Source organism: Mauremys reevesii, linkage group 13 (genome assembly GCF_016161935.1).
Source record: "Mauremys reevesii isolate NIE-2019 linkage group 13, ASM1616193v1, whole genome shotgun sequence".
In the NCBI taxonomy this organism is placed as follows: domain Eukaryota; kingdom Metazoa; phylum Chordata; order Testudines; family Geoemydidae; genus Mauremys; species Mauremys reevesii.
In genome coordinates this window covers 11,416,421-11,437,078 of record NC_052635.1, presented here as the reverse complement: position 1 = coordinate 11,437,078, position 20,658 = coordinate 11,416,421, and the positions used below count along the sequence as shown (strand labels likewise).

The following is a 20,658-nucleotide window of genomic DNA, read 5'->3' as shown; positions in this document are numbered from 1 at the left end:
CTTTGACTCTCTTAACAGTGTCGAAACTTTTTAAAAGCTTGTCTCTCTCACCAGTGGAATATTGTCCAATAAAATATATCACCTCCCCCACATTGTCTCTCTAAACGTTCCCTTGACATTAATTGAAAATTCCCATCTGCAGAAATGTCCAGGAGATTTCACCTTCCTGCATGAAGAATAAATAATGAGCCCACAGAGGCTGTTGCTTCTACACAAGGCACAATGTACAGAACCAAGAAGGGCACCAGAATCAGGGCATCCTGACTGGCAACTGACGGTCCCTTTAGTGAAGGAAATCAAGTATATGAAGAGACGGTGTTAGAAGATTGACTGGAGAACCTGTATCCTCCTCTTCAAATGCTGAGCGAAGGGGTCACATCACATGATTCCAGCTAAAAATAAACCCATCATAGAGGTAAATCTATCTTCATTACACTTTTCACTGACATCAGAATTGCAGGCGGACAAGACCTGACAGCTGATCTTCCATCCTTCCTGCTCAGTGATAGATTTTACCCTTCAGGGTGGCTTCTGCCTCACTGGTGTATTGAGAAATTTAGTGATAGATAGATAGACAGACAGACAGACCGACCGACTGACTGACTTGTGGAAGCCATAACAAACAAGCAAAAAACCATCACACAATACATGTAATGATCATTTCAAATATTTCACCTTTCTAAGGTATGAAAATGAATAACCCTTACTGTGATAAGATTTAGATAGATATTAGCTATTTCACTGAATTTGTCTGTCTAAATACCTATTATTAGAAGTATGGTCTATGAAACAGAAAGGTCTGCATGTCAGCTATGTAGTGCATAGTTAGTTAATAGAGAAGGGGCCAGTAGATGGTGTTAAGAATATGCAGCATTGTCAAGACCAGGACAACGTTGTTATTGTGCATTGCAAATGGCTTCCACTTTGCAACTGTTTCCATGAAACATGTAACACTTACATAACCTGGCTCATTACAGCATCTGAGTCCCTAGCCTGATTTGTTATACCATGAATCTGGTTTCCATGTAGAATGATATTTTTTTAAATCTGTTATTAGAGATCAAAAGTCTCTTACGGAATTGAGGTTTCTGCCAACTAACCCTTTGGGTTGCATTCCCCACCCAACCATTTATCTAGTAACCACCAAGTGGAGAATTTTAAAAAAGAAGGCTTGTATAACATGAACGTCTGACTCTGCTGTCACAGCCACAAGGCTAGCTACCATTCATGTTCTGGTTTGTCTGAGTACACATCCTCAAGTCAGAGGTGTTGTGCAGTTACCTTTCTTAGCTTGAAATTTTGCAATTTTCTCATGCTGTTACCAGGTCCTAGGCTTCAGTACACCATGTACCCACTGTGTTTACTCCACTGGTCTGACAGTTTTCTGCACCTTTGGGACAAAATGTTTAGAGAAAAAGGATTTTAAGCCAACAAACAGCCTGCATGCATGTCAGTCATGTCACAGTCAGCATGGTTTCATGGAAGGTAGGTCTTGTAAAACAAATCTGTCACCTTTCTCGAAAGGATTGCAGGTCTGATCGATAAAGGCAGCTGTGCTGATATTATTTATTTGGATTTCGCCAAGACATTTGACCTAGTACCACATGGTATTTTGATTAAAGAGCTAGCATTGTGGGGAGGGATAGCTCAGTGGTTTGAGCGTTAGCCTACTAAACCCAGGCTTGTGAGCTCAATCCTTGAGAAGGCTACTTAGAAATCTAGGGCAAAAATTGGTCCTGCTAGTGAAAGCAGGGGGCTGGACTCAATGACCTTTCAAGGTCCCTTCCAGTTCTAGGAGATGGGTATATCTCCAATTATTACTTTTATTACCATTATATGGAACCAACAGGACACACATTAGATGGATTAAAAACTGATTCACTGACAGATCTAAGAAAGTAGTTGTTACTGGGGAGGTATCAATGAACAGAGCTTTTTCTAATGGGTCCCCCAAGGAATGGTTCTTGGTCCAATGGTATTCAATATTTGTATCCACCCAATTGATGGTGATATAAAATCTTGTCTGGGAGGCTTGCAAAAGACACAAAGATCACTGGGGTAATAAGTGGTCAGGACACTGCTTTGCCTGGTTAAAAAAATCACAATCCAACAATAGGGTGTTCTAATACAGCCAAATGCCAGGTCATACATCTGGGAAGCAAGAATGCAGGCTATACCTTTGGGATGGGAGACAATCTTGGAAAGCAGTGAATCGGAGAAGGACTCATTACCATTGTAGATAAATCACCTCAACATGAGCTCTCATGGTGGCAAAAAGGGCTAACGTGACCCTGGGGTATATAAACAGGGGAATGTCAAGTAGAAGTAGGGAAGGGATCTTGCCTCTGTACTAAGACTGGCTGGGACCATGGGGTTTTTCTGCCTTCCTCTGCATAGGCTGGGCTGGGCATATCTCATCTAAAAAATTCCCTGCAGTTGCAGGGGCCTCAGGCATTGGTGGCAGCTTGGTCTCCCCTTTTCTCTGCCTGTGGCACACAATGGTTTAGTCTCCTGAAGACTGCAATGCTTTGGATTCAGTGAGAGGTAGCTGGGTAGAATGTGGTGGCCTGTGATATACAAGAGATCAGACTAGATGACCTGATGGTCACGTCTGGCCTTAAACTCTATGAAATTGTCTCTCTCACTTCAAGCCATACCTTGCCATGATGGCAACCTAGTCTGGCCTAGCTTCTTCAGATACCCCCAGCAGGTTCCCGTGTCTCACTCTTGTTTCCCCAAGCAACTACTGCTTCTTTCTTGAGTGTCCCTTGAAATCTTGCCAGATGTGTGTCATTGTTGTTGTTTCTGTGCTTGGCCTGTCCTGGATTGTTTTTAAGGGTATGTTTTTAAGGGTATGTTTACAATGCAAGCACTACAGCAGCATCGCTGTAGTATAGGCACTTGCTAATGCTACTAAAGGGGATTTTCCATTGCTGTAGTCAATTCACCCCCTCAAGAGGGAGTAGCTACTTGATGCAGGAATTCTTCCATTGCCCTAGCGGCATCTACAATGGGAGTTAGGCTGACTTAACTGCATTGCACGGGGCATCTAAGTTTTAGGAGTAGACCAGGACTAGACAAACCAGTTCTGTAGCCTCAGCAGGAGATGGAGCTACAATCCTAGCCAATGGTTCCAGCCTTGTCCCTTAATTGCTCTTGCGTCAGTTGATAGGAGGCTATCTGGAGTCATCTCTTCCTTCCTGCCTGTATTCCAGACAAAGTCCTATCGAGTTGAACCAATTTATTCATACACAGTCCATTGCACGGAGCATCCTAGCCTGGGTCAACAGACTCAGGCTAGCGGGACTTGAGCTACCACGCTAAAAATATCTGTTTTGATAGTGATTTCCAGTTGTGGTTCTGGTTCTGGAGCCCACCACACTCCCTAGGCTTCAGAACCCATGTCAGAATGTTTACCCAGCTATTTTTAGTGCAGAAGCTTGGGTCCAGCAGGCCCAAGTCTGTTGACTCAAGCTGGGTAGCTCACAACCGTGGGCTGTGTAGACATACCCACAGAAAACATCTCAGTCACCAGGTCAACATACAGTATCCATCAATTCTTACAAGGCAGCTCCAACTCCATTACAAACGTATTAAATTTTACAGCTGGGCAAAAAAATGTTGGTGGAGCATTTATCCATTGAAAAATGCAGTTTTGTCAAAATCAAAAGGTTTTACAAGAAGGTGTCAATTTTGTCAACATTTTCTAAGGAAGAAAAGTCAAAGCATTTCATTTTAATTTTATCACGGGGCGGCCAAACTTACTGACCCTTTGAGTCACATATAATAATCTTTAGAAGTTCGAGAACCAGGGGCATGCCTGTCAGGGTTCTGGGCTTCTGCCCTGTGGTGTGCACCTGCCGGGGCTTCGGCCAGGGGCGTCTCTAGCATTTTTGCTGTCCCAAGCATGGCAGGCAGGCTGCCTTCGATGGCTTGCCTGCGGGAGGTCCACCTGTCCCGCAGCTTCGGCGTACCCGCCGCCAAATTGCCACCGAATCTGCGGGACCGGCGGACCTCCCGCAGGCAAATGGCCCTCACAGGGCACTGGTGCCTGGAGCCACCACTGGCGCCTGGAGCCACCACTGGCTTCGGCCCCACTCCTTCTGAAGCCTAAGCCCAGCAGGGGTTCCCTGAGCCCCAGTGCCCACTGTGGGGCTAAACCCCAGAGACCACCCCGCCACAAGGCAGAAGCTCCCCCTTCCCCCTGTCTGGTAGGTGGAGAATTGAGGGGTGGGGGAATCTGCGAGCTGCACTTTACCTGTAAAAGTCACATGCGACTCACGGTTTGACCATGCCTGCTCTATCATTTCAATTCATTTTGTTTTGAGTTTTATATTATATTAAAACAGTCATGTTAATATTATATTGTATTTATATAATATATTTAATATTTTAATATAATAGGAGAGTCTAAAAAAATAAAACCACATTATCAAAAGGCAACAGTGTTACCTTATCTCAGTGAAATATTTGGACATTATCAAAATGAAATGAATCAATATTATCAAAATATAACATTTTGATGTTTCCAAATCCAAAACTTTAAGAATCTTTGTTCCATGAGAAATTTAATATTTAATTCCAATTTGGAAAAATAATTGTTTTGAAATTTCAGAATTTCCCGTAGAATGGAAATTCCAGTCTCTAACTGGCCCCATTAAAATTTAAATATATATATTGTCCATGTTATTCTCCAGATACAACTCATGGCAAATGCAGACTTGGGAAATCAAACATCCATCGCAGAATTCATCCTCCTGGGATTTGGGAACCTCCAGGAACTGCACTTTCTTCTCTTCCTGCTGTTTCTAGTGATCTACATTGTGACCATGGTGGGGAACATCCTCATTGTTGTGTTAGTTGTGGCTGATCAGCACCTTCACACGCCCATGTACTTGTTCCTGGGGAACTTGTCCTGCTTGGAGACCTGCTACACCTCCACCATCCTTCCCAGGGTGCTGGCCAGTCTCCTGACTGGAGACAGAACCATTTCTGTTAGTGGTTGCATCACACAATTTTATTTCTTTGGTTCTCTGGCAGCTACAGAAAGTTATCTCCTTGCCATAATGTCTTATGACCGGTATTTAGCAATTTGTAACCCTCTGCATTATGCAGCCCTTATGAACAGCAAATGTTGCCTTCAGCTAATTGCTGGCTCTTGGATAAGTGCTTTCTTGGCCAATTGCTTAGTGATATTTTTGGCGTCACAATTAACTTTTTGCAAGTCTAGTGAAATTCCCCATTTCTTTTGTGACTTCTCCCCAATTGTAAAACTCTCCTGCAGTGACACTACCCTCATTGAACTTGTAACTTTCATCATGGCCTTTATATTCACAGTGACACCATTTCTGTTAACCATGACATCCTATGTTTGCATCATCACCACCATCCTGAGAATCCCATCCACCAGAGGGAGACAAAAGGCATTTTCCACCTGCTCCTCTCACCTTATTGTGGTGACCATTTTCTATGGAACCATAATCATTGTCTACATGCTCCCAGACACCAATACACTGCGAGACCTGAACAAAGTGTTCTCTGTCTTCTACACAGTCTTGACTCCTCTGGTCAACCCGCTCATCTACAGCCTGAGAAACAAAGAAGTACACAAAGCCCTGAGGAGAAAGACTGCCAATAAATGGAGAGCTTTTTGCAAGAGCTAAGATAATCTGATCCCATTCCATTAGGTTCAACTGAAATAGGGGTAAATTGACATGCTTGAATGAGTGAGAGCAGCACATTCAGGGTAGCCTGAGGCTGGCAATTGGAATTCCACTAGAGAGAGTGATGGCACATTGAGGTTACCAACAGCTACAGAGGAAGAGTCCAGTGGCTGAGGTGCTACCCTGTATTCTGTTCTTTGCTTTCCTCAAAGCCCTTTGTGACCATGAATTTAGTCTCTCTGAGCCAGATTTTTTTAAAGGATTTAGGTGCATAAAGATGCAGCAGGGTGCCTATGGCTAGAGAAGTGTGCCTCTGTTTAAAAATAAGAGGAACCTACGCACTTTGGGAGGCCATTAGAAGTTTATGTTTAAAAGTTAAGAAACAGACAGTCTATATGTAATCAGCCATCAATACTAACAATAATAAATGATACCTTTCTTCTATAAATAAACTGGGCACCACAAGTTTCAATGGTAATGATAATAATTACACTTAGGGATAGATTTTTTAAGGAATTTAGGCACCTAGTAGGATTTTTAAAAACACCTAATACCCATTAAAATGGATGAGGTTTAAAGTTGAAGCTAGACAAATTCAGCCTGAAAACAACGAGTGCATTTTTAACAGTGAGCTCATCAGATAGAATGTGATGGGAGCCAGATCAGAATGTTAGGTCAGGCCACTTGCACTCCATTCTAGGACTGATAGGCAGTCTGTGGTATAGATTAGGGGTGCCGGTTATTAAAATGTTTCTGTTATTGTGATGGGTGTGAGCCCTTGAAAACACTCACTGAGACCTCCGGGCAGAGAAGTGACCGCTAGGAAGCATTGATTTTTATCAGTAAAGGTCAATAAATGTTGATTTCACTGCACACAAACAATCCAACAAAAATATTTCCATCCATAAAAATTGAAATTTACAGACAGACAAAGAAAGAAAAATGCTTCTTGAGAATTTATTACAGTTAAATTTAAAGCTATTTACTTTATATATTTTGACATGTGATATTGACCATTTGTGTTTTAATGTTTTTAAAGCATTAAACTTGTTGAATCTGACCATCGGCTGTGATTAAATAATTATTGTCTGACCCCCATAGTCTTAACCCTGCATACTTCCCCCACCGTGAAAATTTAAATAGCTAAAAATAAAAAAAAACATGAATATTACCCATTGAAATATATGAACAATTAAAATAAAATTGTATCAAGCCCACCTATTCTTTGCATTTTTGTACAGATGGGTTTGTTGCATAAAATTAGAATTTAAAAATAAAATTAGCACAAGAGTCAACTGAGAATGGAGCCCCTTTGTGCCAGGCATTGTACAAACATAGGGGGATAAAAATCTCTGCACAAAAAGCTTGCAATCTAAGTAGACTATGGGTAATGAAGTGGCTAGTGTACTAGTCTACAATGCCAGATAACAGGGCTTGTATCTGTGCTCTGCTAGAGACTCCCGTGCCATCGTGCATAAGTCACTGAAGGGCCATGTTTTTAAGGCACCTAGTGGGATGTTCAAAAGCATCCAGGTGCCTAAAGCTCAATGGATGTTTTAAAAAAATCCGTTTGTGTTCCTAAATCACTGTAAAAATCTGGTCCTAGGACTCTAAAAAATATGTCAGTTCTACTCTTCCCCTCAAAGTGAGCAGCTGATAGCTCAGAGTCCCTCATTTTCATTTTATCCCCAAATAAATTGCCTCTGAGCATCTGAATTCATTCCTATCCTTCCCCTTAGCCTCTCTGTGCCTCACTTTCCTTACTCTGAAGCAATGGTGGTGCTCTGTGTCATGGGGTGTGGTGTGGATGAACACATTAAAGAGTGTGAAATAGATAAGAGTCAGATAAATAATTAGGCTGTGGGGAAATGGCAGAACAAGCAGTGGCTGGTGGGGGGTGGGAGGGTTGCAAGTGTCATGTTAGGTCCATGTTTAAACACTTCCCCATTGTTAAATAGTTAACTAGCCACTGGACCAGGGATTCCCAGGTGAATGCTGGAAGCACCAGGCTAGTGTGTCTCTCTGTCCCAGTGACTGCTCAAGTGCTCTCTCTTCATGCACTGCAAAGAGACCTTACACTGGCCGGAGAAAGCCCTGGAGAATTATTCCAGGAATCTCCAGCCAGGGCAATGCCAATAGTGGCAGCCTTCTCCACTTGCCATCACCATCTTTCAATTAGTTGCCCAGCTTCTCAGACTGAACCCACCATGTCAGTGCAAGTGTATGCGGGCTGTAATATGAGGCTACTCCTTCCCGTCACCATCTAGTTCAGTTGTTGATATCCCTCTCTAGCGGCTTATCCACGGGGATATATCACTTTTATGGTGTTTATCAGTAAAGGGGAGTACCCAAGGTCTCTACTGAAAAATCATAACTCATCAATACGCAAACATTGTGAGATGTACATCTTGGAATGTTTAGGGAATAATGGAACTATATTAAAAAAAATTGCCCTTATGGTCTTGTAGTAAGAGTTAGTCAGCAGGGAATCCTATCTCCTGGTGATGGCCCATCTAAGTAGGAGGGACAGGTCACCCCTACCTGGCTAGCCTATTATGTAATGTATTGCTGGATTGTTTACCTTTGCACCAACCCAGAACAGTCAGTGGAAAGTCATCAAAGAAATTCTGAACATCAAAACCCTGTGGAAGTGAAAAGGAAGATACGAGAGCATGGGGATGGCACTGTCTGGGAATAAAGGCAAAAGACCGATTACGTATATATCACAGGAGAAAGACACTCTGTACCCTTTCACTGAGGAGGTACCTTGCTGAGCAAGAGTGCTTTATGAAAGACTGCATGTTAGCTCCTTGGGGCCGGCAAGTGCTACAACTGTCTGTACTTTTGGGTGAGAATCTACTTTAGCTAGAAAAGGTGACCCTTAGTAATCGTATGTCCTAGTTTGTTTTTCATGATTTTGTTTTGTATGTAGACATTTGTTTCTGTCACTCACGCTTGTTTATGTGAATTTCTGTTCTTTCTTAAATAAACATTCTTTTGTTTTACTGTAACTGAACTCAAGTGTTTTGTGATACAGGAGCAGCTAATGTGGGCTAATGTGAAACTGGAGTACACGGGTCTTTAGGAATCCAGCAATCAGGGTGGACACCAGAAGGGGGCACTTTCCAAGGACTCAGAGGGCTGAGGTGCAGTGACTGTCAGTCTTCCAGGCTGATGGAGCCCAGAGGAGAGTGGCTGAACGGCGGACCAGCCAGTCATGTCAGGGAGCTGTCACTCAGCAGGCATAGGCAAGACTCTTGTGCTGGAGGCAAGGGGTATCAAGGAGATTCATAGACCTGGGCACCCTGAGAAGAATCACAGTTGTAATAGTGTTGTTACATTTTAAAGGTGCAGGGGTGCAGGCTCAGCATTGGGGGCCAGGAAGTTGCAGATAAACCTGTCCATTGCCGTGACGAGGCAGGGAGGCAGTGTGTGTATTAAGGGAGTGAGGTGGGGCAGCGTGTACTGAGGACAGAGTTAAGGTGGGGTGAGCCTTTACCTTACCAGAAGTTTGAGTTTTGCTGAACTCGATGATATGGAGGGGCACAAGTTTTCCCATAGACTACATGGTTGCACTGTGATTCCTGAGTGTTTCTGCTCCCATAAATTTGTTGTGGGGTAATGGTTTTCAGACTATTTTCATTTGCAGACCACTAAAATAATTCAACTGCCAGTGCAGCCCCCTTTGGAAATCTTTGACATAGTGCATGGATCCCCTGAGGTCCACTGACCACAGGTTGAAAACCATGGTTACAGTGCAATGGTGATAATTGCTGTGCTTTGCAATGTCTGCATTACACAGTTGCTACCTGGGCTGGTGAGAGAAACCTCATCCATGGTCTATGACCTAAAACCTTGACAGCTTTATCACATCGTTGTTACAGTAACTTTAACGACATGATCAATGACTGGTGTGTATCTCTCCCTCTCCATCCTCTCCCACACATGTATCCCCCCTAACATTTCCAGCCCTCTCCCATTAAACCATTAGTTGCACTGTAGAAGCCATTAACATGCCAGGAACTAATCATAGAATATCAGGATTGGAAGGGACCTCAGGAGGTCATCTAGTCCAACTAAATCCCCAACTAAATCATCCCAACCAGGGCTTTGTCAAGCCTGATCTTAAAATCCTCTAAGGAAGGAGATTCCACCACCTCCCTAGTAACCCATTCCAGTGCTTCACCACCCACCTAGTGAAAAAGTTTGTTCCTAATATCCAACTCTAGCAATGCGGGACTGACCCCTGCGGTGCCTCCTGCTGGTTTCTTCTGGGAATCAGCTCATCCAGCCTCTGGAGAGCCCTCTGCAGGCCGGTGTCCCGCTGCTGTTGGGCCCCCATGTCCCTCCCGGACCTGGTGCCCCATTATCTGGGGTGCTGCCCCCTGGCAGTAACCCCTTTATCTCAGGGTCTCTCACCCAGGGGGATCCCCCACCCACTACCTCCACCTTCCCTCAGTGTAAGGCTACTGCCAGTCACCAACTAGCCCCCATTCCCTGGGTCAGACTGCAGTGTCTGCCACTCATCACTGGCAAGGGGGGGTTGGGCCTGCTGCCTCTGTCCAGCCTTGGGCTGTCTCCTACAACCCTAGTACCTGTTGGGCCTTATACTAGGCTGCAGCCTGGGGCTCCTCAGCTCCCTTGGCCTTCCCCAAGCCCTGCTCCACTCCAGGTACCTTATTTCACTCCCCAGCAGCCAGGCCCGTCTCCCTCCACACATAGAGGAGACTGTGTGCCTTTACTCCTGGCTCAAGCCTTTACAGAGCCAGCTGGGCCCTGATTGGGGCATGGCCCCCAGCTGAGGCTGTTTCCCCCAATCAGCCTCGCTGCTTTTCTCCTCCCACAGCCTTCTTCCAGGGCTGTTTTAAACCCTTCAGGACAGGAGCAGATAGCCACCCTGATACACCTACCCCTCCTCAATATCCCCACTCCTGGGGTGAGGGGGGTCCTCTGGCCTGTGCGGCCCGGAGATGTCCCGCCAGCCACACCCGCTTCTCCTCACAGTCCTTTGGTTGTAAGGCCAGGTCTTCCTTCTCCTTGTGGGATTTTGGAACTCTGCCTCCGCCGTCCAACGGGCCTGCTCCTTTTCCTTCAGGGTCTGGGTCCCCACTGCTCCCTTTCCTACTACTGCCTGTGTCCCAGCCTCCTGCCAGCCCCACTCAGTCTGGGTATCCTCCTAGGTGACTAACCCCATGCCAGTCTGGTTTCCCGCCTCCTACAGGGATCCCTCCATCCCGGTTGCTGCCTCTGTCAGTTTTGGCCCTTCTGGCTGCGCAGGCACTTCCTCTGACCACTCCTCAGTTCCCCTGAGGGAACAATGCCTTTTTATATGCCCGGGTGACTGCCAGCCTCACAGAAAAAAAAGGATCTGTTAGACTCTCATAGTGAGTCACCCCCATTCATGTAGTTGAGGTAATAAGATGCAAGCCAGTGTAAACCTCCATCTAGGTAGGAAATGGTGGGCTCTTTCTCATGTATATATATCATATGATTAATGATGTTTTAATGTATCTTAAAGTGTCATGAATTTGGATTGTAATCTCGTTTGTTAAGTAATTTTGTATGAAGCTTTTAGCATACTTGTGTGTGCTACAAAATAGTAATGATACTCTGAACAAAATGATTATGGAAGTCCTTTCAAATCATTGTATTTGCTATCCATATATATATACTGTGAATAAACATAACAGAATGTTTAAGGAATTAATCCCTTGGATTTTAAAGGGACCTATGGAAGTTAGAATTCCAAGTGGTTTTCAATAGCAGTTAGGCACCTAATTCCCTTTCGATCCTCTGAAAATAAGAGCCATAAAGAATCATGAAGTTCTGAGTGTCTTCTCGAAGAGAATGTCATTGTTATTAATGAGCATGCTCGAGTGTTAAATTAGCATGATTATTTTTGGAGGTATTAATTAGTTGGTTTGCCATGCTAAACACTGAAATTTCCATACCTACTCTGCATATATCCATAGAATCATGGAAGATTAGAGTTGGAGGAAACTTCAGGAGGTCGTTTAGTCTAACCTCCTGCTCAAAACAGGACCAACACCAACTAAATCATCCCAGCCAGGGCTTTGTCAAAACGGGCCTTAAAAACCTCTAAGGATGAAGATTCCACCACCTCCCTAGGTAACCCATTCCAATGCTTCACCACTTCCCTAGTGATATAGTTTTTCCTAATATCCACTCCTACCCCATCCAAGGATATAATATAACAAACAGATTAATGATGGAGAGGTCAAACTCCACCCAAAGTCATCAATGTCTCACCTATTGGCTTCACACGTAACTCCCAGTTTGTAGGACTGGAGATGTAGCCTGGTTTTGACATGTGTCCACTAGGAAATGGACCAAGGCTATCAAATTGTTATCATATTTTCCCAATATTTAGACAGTAGCTAATGCACCTGGATTCATATCAATACCTAGGGATGAAAAGCCCAGCTGACTATTCCAAGCCCTTTGACCTAGCCTGTTTCCAACAATTGGGAAATTTGGGAGTTAAATGGCCATTGTATAAACAGAACATAAGAACTCCTTGATGGATTCTAAACTTTGTCTTCATTGAATGCCCCACTGGTAATGCAGGATTTATAATTAGTCCCTTTGGGCATTAATTCAAAACAACATTTATTACATTGTGTCCTCCGAAATATTGCCACCCATTCCTTCTGTGGCCACATTTGGTATGCCAAAAGGTGTCAATAGCTTCCATCAATTGGTTCTTTGATCTCTTGATAGTTACCGACCTGACTGAAACTGCTGGGTCTATTAGCTAGATCCCAGGGGATCTGTGTGTCCTCCAGTGCCCTCTTCTCATTTCTGGTTTTCAGCAAAATCAGTAGGATTCTTCCCATGAATTCTGAGAATGTTCCCTGACATTTTGGAATTAATCAGATGTGGCCTTTAAAAATGATTGTGTTATAGACAGATGGACAAACAGAGAAATGCCACAAAGTTGAATGTACGGCCTTCCAAGTTTGGCCAGTTAGAGCTGTTGGGGGAATTTTATGTCAAAATCAGAATTTTCTGTGGGAAAATGTTGATTTTGTTGACTTTTGTATTATAATCTGCTGGGACCTGAATCAAAACATTTCATTTTGGGTCAGGTCAGCTCAGCACTAATTTGCATCTCTGTGAGTTGCTCTGGTACTTCGTAGAAGTTGTAGTTTGGTTGCCTCATTCTTCCATTTTCCCCTAAGGGCTAGGCAACCTATGGCACGGGTTGATTTTCAGTGGCACTCATACTGCCCAGGTGCTGGCCACCAGTCCAGGGGGCTCTGCATTTTAATTTAATTTTAAATGAACCTTCTTAAGCATTTAAAAAACCTTATTTACTTTACATACAACAATTCTGTTGTTATATATTAAAGACTTATAGAAAGAGACCTTCTAAAAAGGATAAAATGTATTACTGGCACGCAAAACCTTAAATTAGAGTGAATAAATGACAATTTGGCACAGCACTTCTGAAAGGTTGCCGACCCCTGGTTTAGATTTTTGCTTTTCTTTTTTTTTCTTTCACTTCTCTATTCCTCCTTTTTCCCCTTCCCCCTTATTTTGGTGGCTAAATGGAAGAAAAGGTTGGATATAGGGGAAATGGAGAGGGAAAAAACAAAACCATGAAATGTTCAACAATGCCAACATGTTTCAAATACATGAAAAATGTTCTTTTTCGAAAGTTGCAGAATGACACGTATTTCAAAAATTCATCCACAATTCTTTACCATTTTCCAAACAGCTCGAGCTTTAAGACTTATAATTGCTGTCTAATTTTCTCTTCTTTTTCTTGGTGGTGGTTGGAAATTTAGACAATGACACATAATGGTAGAGAACGCTGATAAATTCTGAGCATAGGTACAATATTAGGGATCCTTAAATTCAAAGGAGAGTTTCTGTGATTTCTTCCTGTCATGTGTTAATATTTCTCTGTTACCAAACTCTTAATATTAAATAAAAATGATGAACACAATGGGCTACATTTCCATAAACTGTGCATCTTCACATTTTAATGTTGTGCTTCTAAATGCATTTGGAAAATAACTCACAACTTGAGTTCAAGTCATTAGTGTCCAGATGAACTTGGCTAGCTGGGAATGCCTGGATGGGAGTTTTGCCCCAAAATAATTGACAGTCAAGGAATGCTGAAATGCCTACGTATAGATCTGCTCATAATTACTATGTTATTGCTATACAAAAAATCAAATGTTTCTAGTTTTGATAGCATATGAGCAGTGCACAGACGTTGAAGAACTCTTGTATTGTTGTCAGTTCTGTGAGGCAGTTTCTTTTTGCGGCAAGCAAAAACAGTTCACCTTCTGCTTTCATGTCAGTAAATAGAGTCAAATATTGGGGCAGAGCTGCTTCTTCAGAACCAGTCACTGGTGCATGAGTGGAGAGCCCCACAAGATGGATGTTGTTTGTGACCACCTCTGCTCCAGGACTGCTGTATTGGGGTCAATAAAGAAGAAACTATCCACACTCCAAAACACGGTTTTCTCCTTGTGAACAAGCTCCACCTTCCACTCCCAGAAACCCAGACTGGTCGTCCCTCTTTGTGGATGAAGCAGCACACACAGTCCAGCAGAGTATCTGCCTTGAGTGTCTTTCTTGCTTTTGATGCTCTGGGTAAATCACAACTTAACAGCAGTTATATGGAGCCCTCTTCCTGCTCCCTCGCGCAGCCTTTTATGCTGCAAGTGATCCCTTAGAATCACAGAATTGGAAGGGACCTCAAGAGGTCATCTAGTCCAGACCCCTGCAGTCAAGTATTAACTAGACCATCCCTGACAGGTATGTGTCCAACCTGCTCTTAAAAATCCCCAATGATGGAGATTCCACAACGTCCCTAGGCTGCAATTTAAGCCCATTGCTTCTTGTCCTATCCTCAGAGGTTAAGAAGAACATTTTTTCTCCCTCCTCTTTGTAGCAACCCCTTATTTACTTGAAAACTGTTATCATGTCCCCTCTCAGTCTTATCTTCTCCAGACTAAACAAACCCATTTTTTTCAATCTTCCCTCATAGGTCATGTTTGTAGACCATTAATCATTTTTGTTGCTCTTCTCTGGACTTTCTCCAGTTTGTCCACATCTTTCCTGAAATGTGGTCCCCAGAACTGGACACAATACTCCAGTTGAGGGCTATCAGTGAGGAGTAGAGTGGAAGAATTACTTCTTGTGTCTTGCTTACAATACTCCTGCTAATACATTCCAGAATAATGTTTGATTTTTTTTGCAACAGTGTTACACTGTTGACTCATATTTAGCTTGTGATCCACTATGACCCCCAGATCCATTTCTGCAGTACTCCTTCCTAGGCAGTCATTTCCCATTTTGTATGCATGCAACTGATTGTTCCTTTCTAAGTGGAGTACTTTGCATTTGTCCGTATTGAATTTCATCGTATTTATTTCAGACCATTTCTCCAGTTTGTCCAGATCATTCTGAATTTTAATCTTATCCTCCAAAGCACTCGCAACCCCTCCCAGCTTGGTATCATCTGCAAACTTTATAAGTATCAGAGGGGTAGCCGTGTTAGTCTGGTTCTGTAGAAGCAGCAAAGAATCCTGTGGCACCTTATAGACTAACAGACGTTTTGCAGCATGAGCTTTCGTGAGTGAATACCCACTTCTTCGGATGCAACTGTATAAGTGGACTCTCTAGGCCATTATCTAAATCATCGATGAAGATATTGAACAGAACTGGACCCAGAACCAATTCCTGCGGGACCCCACTCTTTATGCTCTTCCAGCATTACTGTGTATCACTGATAACTACTCTCTGGGAACGATTTTCCAAACAGTTATGCACCCACCTTATAGTAGCTCCATCTAGGTTGTATTTCCCTATTTGTTTATGAGCAGGTCATGCGAGACAGTATCAAAAGCCTTACTGAAGTCAAGATATACCACATCTACCACTTCCCCCCAGTCCACAAGGCTTGTTTCCCTGTCAGAGAAAGCTATCAAATTGGTTTGACATAATTTGTTCTTGACAAATCCATGCTAACTGTTATTTATCACCTCATTTTCTTCTAGGTGTTTGCAAATTGACTGCTTAATTATTTGCTCCATTATCTTTCCAGGTACAGAAGTTAAGCTGACTTGTCTGTAATTCCCCAGGTCGTCCTTATTTCCCTTTTTATAGATGGGCACTATATTTGCCCTTTTCCAGTCTTCTGGAATGTCTCCCATCTTCCATGACTTTTCAGAGATAATTGCCAATGGCTCAGATATCTCCTCAGTCAGCTCCTTGAGTATTCTAGGATGCATTTAATCAGGTCCTGGTGATTTGAAGACATCTAACTTGTCTAAGTAATTTTTGACCTGTTCTTTCCCTATTTTAGACTCTGATCCTACCTTATTTTCACTAGCATTCACTATGTTAGGCGTCCAATCATCACCAACCTTTTCACCATCAAAACCAAAACAAAGAAGTCATTAAGCACCTCTGCCATTTCCACATTTTCTGTTACTGTCTTTCCCACCTCATTGAGTAATGGGCCTCTTCTGTCCTTGGTCTTCCTCTTGATTCTAATGTATTTGTAGAATGTTTTCTTGTTTCCTTTTATGACCCTAGCTAGTTTGATCTCATTTTGTGCCTTGGCTTTTCTATTTTTGTCCAGACATACTTGTGTTATTTGTTTATATTCTTTCTTTGTAATTTGTCTTTCTACTCTTCCAAACCCAAACTACCTAAGCCCTTCCTACTCTAATTACTCCCAGTACCTAAGTGATCAGGGTGCTGGCTTCCAAAGGGCTCAACTTGAAGCTACTAACAACACCCTGTCACACTCCTCCAATGGGGAACCAACCTTCAACACCCTGAATTCTGCTACTGTTCACCAGAGGCGAGAGACTATTGTTAAATAAATGAATAAAGATTAACAATCACATCAAAGTTCTTTGGAATGAATATTTCCATTGGGTTTGTGTGTCTGTGTGTGTGAGAGAGATTTCTTCTCACTCAAAGCTTTCATTTGCAAACCATGTATTAAATCAGGGGTAGTCAATAAACAGACCACAGGTCAAATCTGGACCACCAGCCACTTTTGAATGGACCCAGAAATCTTTTTATTTACTTGTGGCAGTGAGTTGTTGTTGGTGGGTCTTTTTTATTATTATTTTCCTCTGGAGTCTGGACCTTGACTATACCTTCAGAAAGAAAGGTAGACCTTGACACACAAATAATTGACCACCCCTGGTTTAAATGTACATTCAATCTCTTTTGTTTTTGCTAAACTGCATGTCTGAACTGATGTGTCTGACTCATCTTAGCCATTGTTACTTCATGGTCCAGGTGTTACATTTCAGTGATCTCACACAGCAGGGAGCTGGAAGGCGATTCCTCTGGGTATGGGAGGTTGGTTGCATCAGGACAGTTGTTTGCACTCTCTGTACAGAAAACACATTGCTAACTCCCCAGGCTCAGTCCCTTCAGTGGCTGACTCAAGGGACACACAGCCTGCCAAGGAGAAGGATACAAATGACAGGAGACCTCTGCATTTAGCAAATTGAGGGGGAAGAGCATGTTCTAATGCAGATCACAGCAGCGGCTCATCCATTCAGATGGATGCAGGTCTCTCTACTGAGAAGATCCAGATTCTGCAGAGGGATGAGAGACAAGCACCTCAGCTCAAGAACCCAAGTCCTGGTGACAAAACCCTGAGAAATAAGAGCTCATCGCTTCAAGCTTGGGCTGTCCTGTGATTACAGGTGAGCTCCCTCTGCCTGGCGGCATTTCTATCCTACCTTCCAAGCAGGGGCATGGCTGTGCTTTGTGGATATTTTCAGTTTTAGCCTGACCTTCCCACAGCAGAGCCAGTTGGTGTGGATAGCACCATTTTACAATGGGGAAATTAAGATATGTCTTGTGAAAGGTCCTCAGCTGGGGATCTGGCCCATTGACTCTGGAATCAATTGAGTCTGGAATAGGAAAACAAGAATCCAAAATAAGTGATGCTGATAGAAAGGGCCATAACAAGGGCATGGGAAATGTCACAAGGAAGTTAGCAGGGTAGCAGTTTCTCACAAAACTGGGTGACTGGGCAACAAAATGGCAGATGAAATACAATGTTAATAAATGCAAAGTAATGCCCATCGGAAAACATAATCCCAACTATACATATAAAACAAAAGGGTCTAAATTAGCTGTTACTACTCAAGAAAGTGATCTTGGAATCATTGTGGACAGTTCTCTGAAAATATCCACTCAATGTGCAGTGGTAGTCAAAAAAATGAACAGGATGATGGGAATCATAAAGAAAGGGATAGAAAATAAAACAGAAAATATCATATTGCCTATATATGCCCACATCTTGAATACTTCATGCAGATATGGTCACCCCATCTAAATTCATGGAGGATAGATCCATAAATGGATGGGCAGGAATGACACCCCATGGCTCTGTTTGCTAGAGGATGGGGAGAGATTACTTGATAATTACCTATAGAATATCAGGGTTGGAAGGGACCTCAGGAGAACATCTATTTCAGCCCCCTGCTCAAAGGAGGACCAATCCCAAACTATTATTTTTTTGGCCTGGATCCCTAAATGGCCCTCCCTCAAGGATTGAATTTATAACCCTAGATTTAGCAGGCCAGTGCTCAAATGGCTGAGCTATCCCTTCCCCTCGGTCTGTTCATTCCCTCTGAGGCACCTGGCATTGGCCATTGTTGTAAGACAGGCTACTGGGGTAGATGGACCTTTGGTTTTACCCAGTATGGCCATTCTTATGTTGCTATAATTTAAATCAGACTCTGTATCAGATGACTGGTGAATAGATAATGTAATGCCTATTTTTTAAAAAAAGATTTCAGAGGCGATCCTAGCAATTAATAGGCTTAGTACCAGGCAAATTGTTTGCAACTATAGTAAAGGGAATTATCAGACACATTGGTGAACACGATATATTGCGAAAGAGTCAATATGACTTTTGTAAAGGGAAATCATGCCTTACCAATCTATCAAATTCTTTGAGTGTGTCAATAAGCCAGTGCATATAGTGTACTTGGACTCTCAGAAAGCCTTTTACAAGGTCCCTCAGCAAAGGCTCTTAAACAAAGTAAGCATTCATGGTATGAGGGAAGATCCTCCATGGATCAGTAACTGGTTAAAAGGTAGGCAAGAAAAGAGAGAAATAAATGGCCTGTTTTTACAGTGGAGAGAGGTAAATTAGCTGTTACCACTCAAGAAAGATCTTGGAGTCATCGTGGATAGTTCTCTGATAATATCGACTCAATGTGCTGTGGCAATCAAACCTTTAACAGAATGCAAAAGAAAACATAAGGAAAGGGAAGATTAAAGACAAAAAATATCATAATACCACTACATAAATCTGTCGAATATGTGCAGCTGAATACTCCATGCGGTTCTGGTCACCCCATCTCAAAAAGATATATTAGAATTGGAAAAAGTACAGAGAAGGGCAACAAAAATTATTAAGGGTATGAAACAACTTGTGTACGAGAAGAAATTAAAAAACACTGGGACTGTTCAGGTCAGAAAAAAGATGATTTGGGGGGGTATGATAGAGGTCTATAAAAACATTTATGGTGCAGAGAAAGTGAATAGGGAAGTGTTATTTTCTCCTTCACATAACATACAAACTAGAGGTGACCCAATGAAATGAATAGGCAGCAGGTTTAAAATAAACATAAGAAAATACTTCTTCACACAACACACAGACAACCTGAGGGTTTTGTTGCCAGGGGATTTTGTGAAGGCGAAAATACAACTTGTTTAAAAGAAGAATTAGATAAGCTCATGAATGATATGTCCATCAGTGGCTATTAGCCAAGATGGTCAGGGATGCAACCCCATGCTTCAGGTGTTCCTAAATCTCCAGTTGCCAGATGACAGAGAATGGATCACTCAAAATAGCCCTGTTCTGTTCATTCTGTCTGAAGCATCAGGCACTGGATATTGTTGGAAGACCAGGTACTGGGCTAGCTGGACCCCAAGTCTGACACAGTATAGCCGTCTTGTGTATTTATGAGCAGATTATGAAATAGACTAAAATTTAGCCAAACTAAATGAAAAAAAGTAATTTAATTTTATGTGTTTGTCATGGTACTAAACAGGATGTGGCCTTTGTGTACCCAACTGTGAAACTTGTTTAACACTCTTTAGTGTTGGACAGGAGTGGGTTATGTTAATGCCTTTCGCCCATTTATTCCAATCCAACAGGTCTGAGGAGAATAACTCTACAGTGAGGATTGCAAATCATCCTGGGTTTGCCCCTTCCAAAATCTACCCCCAAATAAGATGCATTTGAATAGTGCTACATAGTTAATATTGACAAGTACCATCTGAAACGGAAAAGGGCTTTTCAACTCCTCCAGCCAGATATCTGCAATCAGTCATCATCATCAGGATTAGGTTGTTGTGTGACATGATCTAAGAAGCCTTTACTCCACTTCATGATTCATAAACTGCTGTCTTGTGTGACGGTGAAAATAAATATTCAATAAGTAGACAAATAGTGAGAATAATTACCATTAATTTTAATAGATGATATGTTGCTAAGCACAATATTTTGGATTGGAATGCTTAATTCAAAAGTTTAGTTGATGTATTTATCAATATTTACTCCTCCAAGACCTGACATTCTGGCCATTGCCAGATGTGCAATGTTGAAGTTCAACACCATTGTTCTGCTCCAATTAGGCACTAGATGGGATATGAGAGTAGAGGAACAATGTGTCTGATCTGTCATGTCAATATTGGGTTACCGGAGAAGTGTGCAGTTGTTATCATTTTTATTGATCTGAGATTGGCATGGGGAGGTATGAAGAGATACCAGGGTTCAATTCTAGGACTAAGACACTTGCCCAAGGTCTAACTTTAGTCATAAAATTAGAGCTGGTAACCAGTTGAGGAGTTTTTTATACTTTTATAGAATTAAATGGTGACATTTCATTAACTTTTAACTCTATGTCATTCTGATTCAAATGCACAGTTTGTTTCGTGTTCCTAGTCTCAAACCATGGCAGAC

General features: G+C 42.5%; 1 protein-coding gene across 1 annotated transcript; it reads left to right on the top strand.

The window, feature by feature from the left end:
- The first annotated feature begins 371 nt into the window (after positions 1-371).
- Positions 372-5,663, top strand: LOC120380006 (olfactory receptor 11A1-like). Its single transcript, XM_039497513.1, has 2 exons — positions 372-415; positions 4,698-5,663. The coding sequence occupies exons 1-2, from the start codon at positions 383-385 to the stop codon at positions 5,661-5,663; spliced, it is 999 nt and encodes a 332-aa protein (XP_039353447.1). The 5' UTR covers positions 372-382.
- The last annotated feature ends 14,995 nt before the right edge of the window (positions 5,664-20,658 follow it).

Excerpts from the sequence above, each read along its gene's own strand:
- LOC120380006 (XM_039497513.1), top strand. The coding sequence starts at position 383 with ATGATTCCAGCTAAAAATAAACCCATCATAGAG. Across the intron at positions 416-4,697 it reads AAAATAAACCCATCATAGAG|ATACAACTCATGGCAAATGC; the intron begins GTAAATCTATCT and ends GTTATTCTCCAG.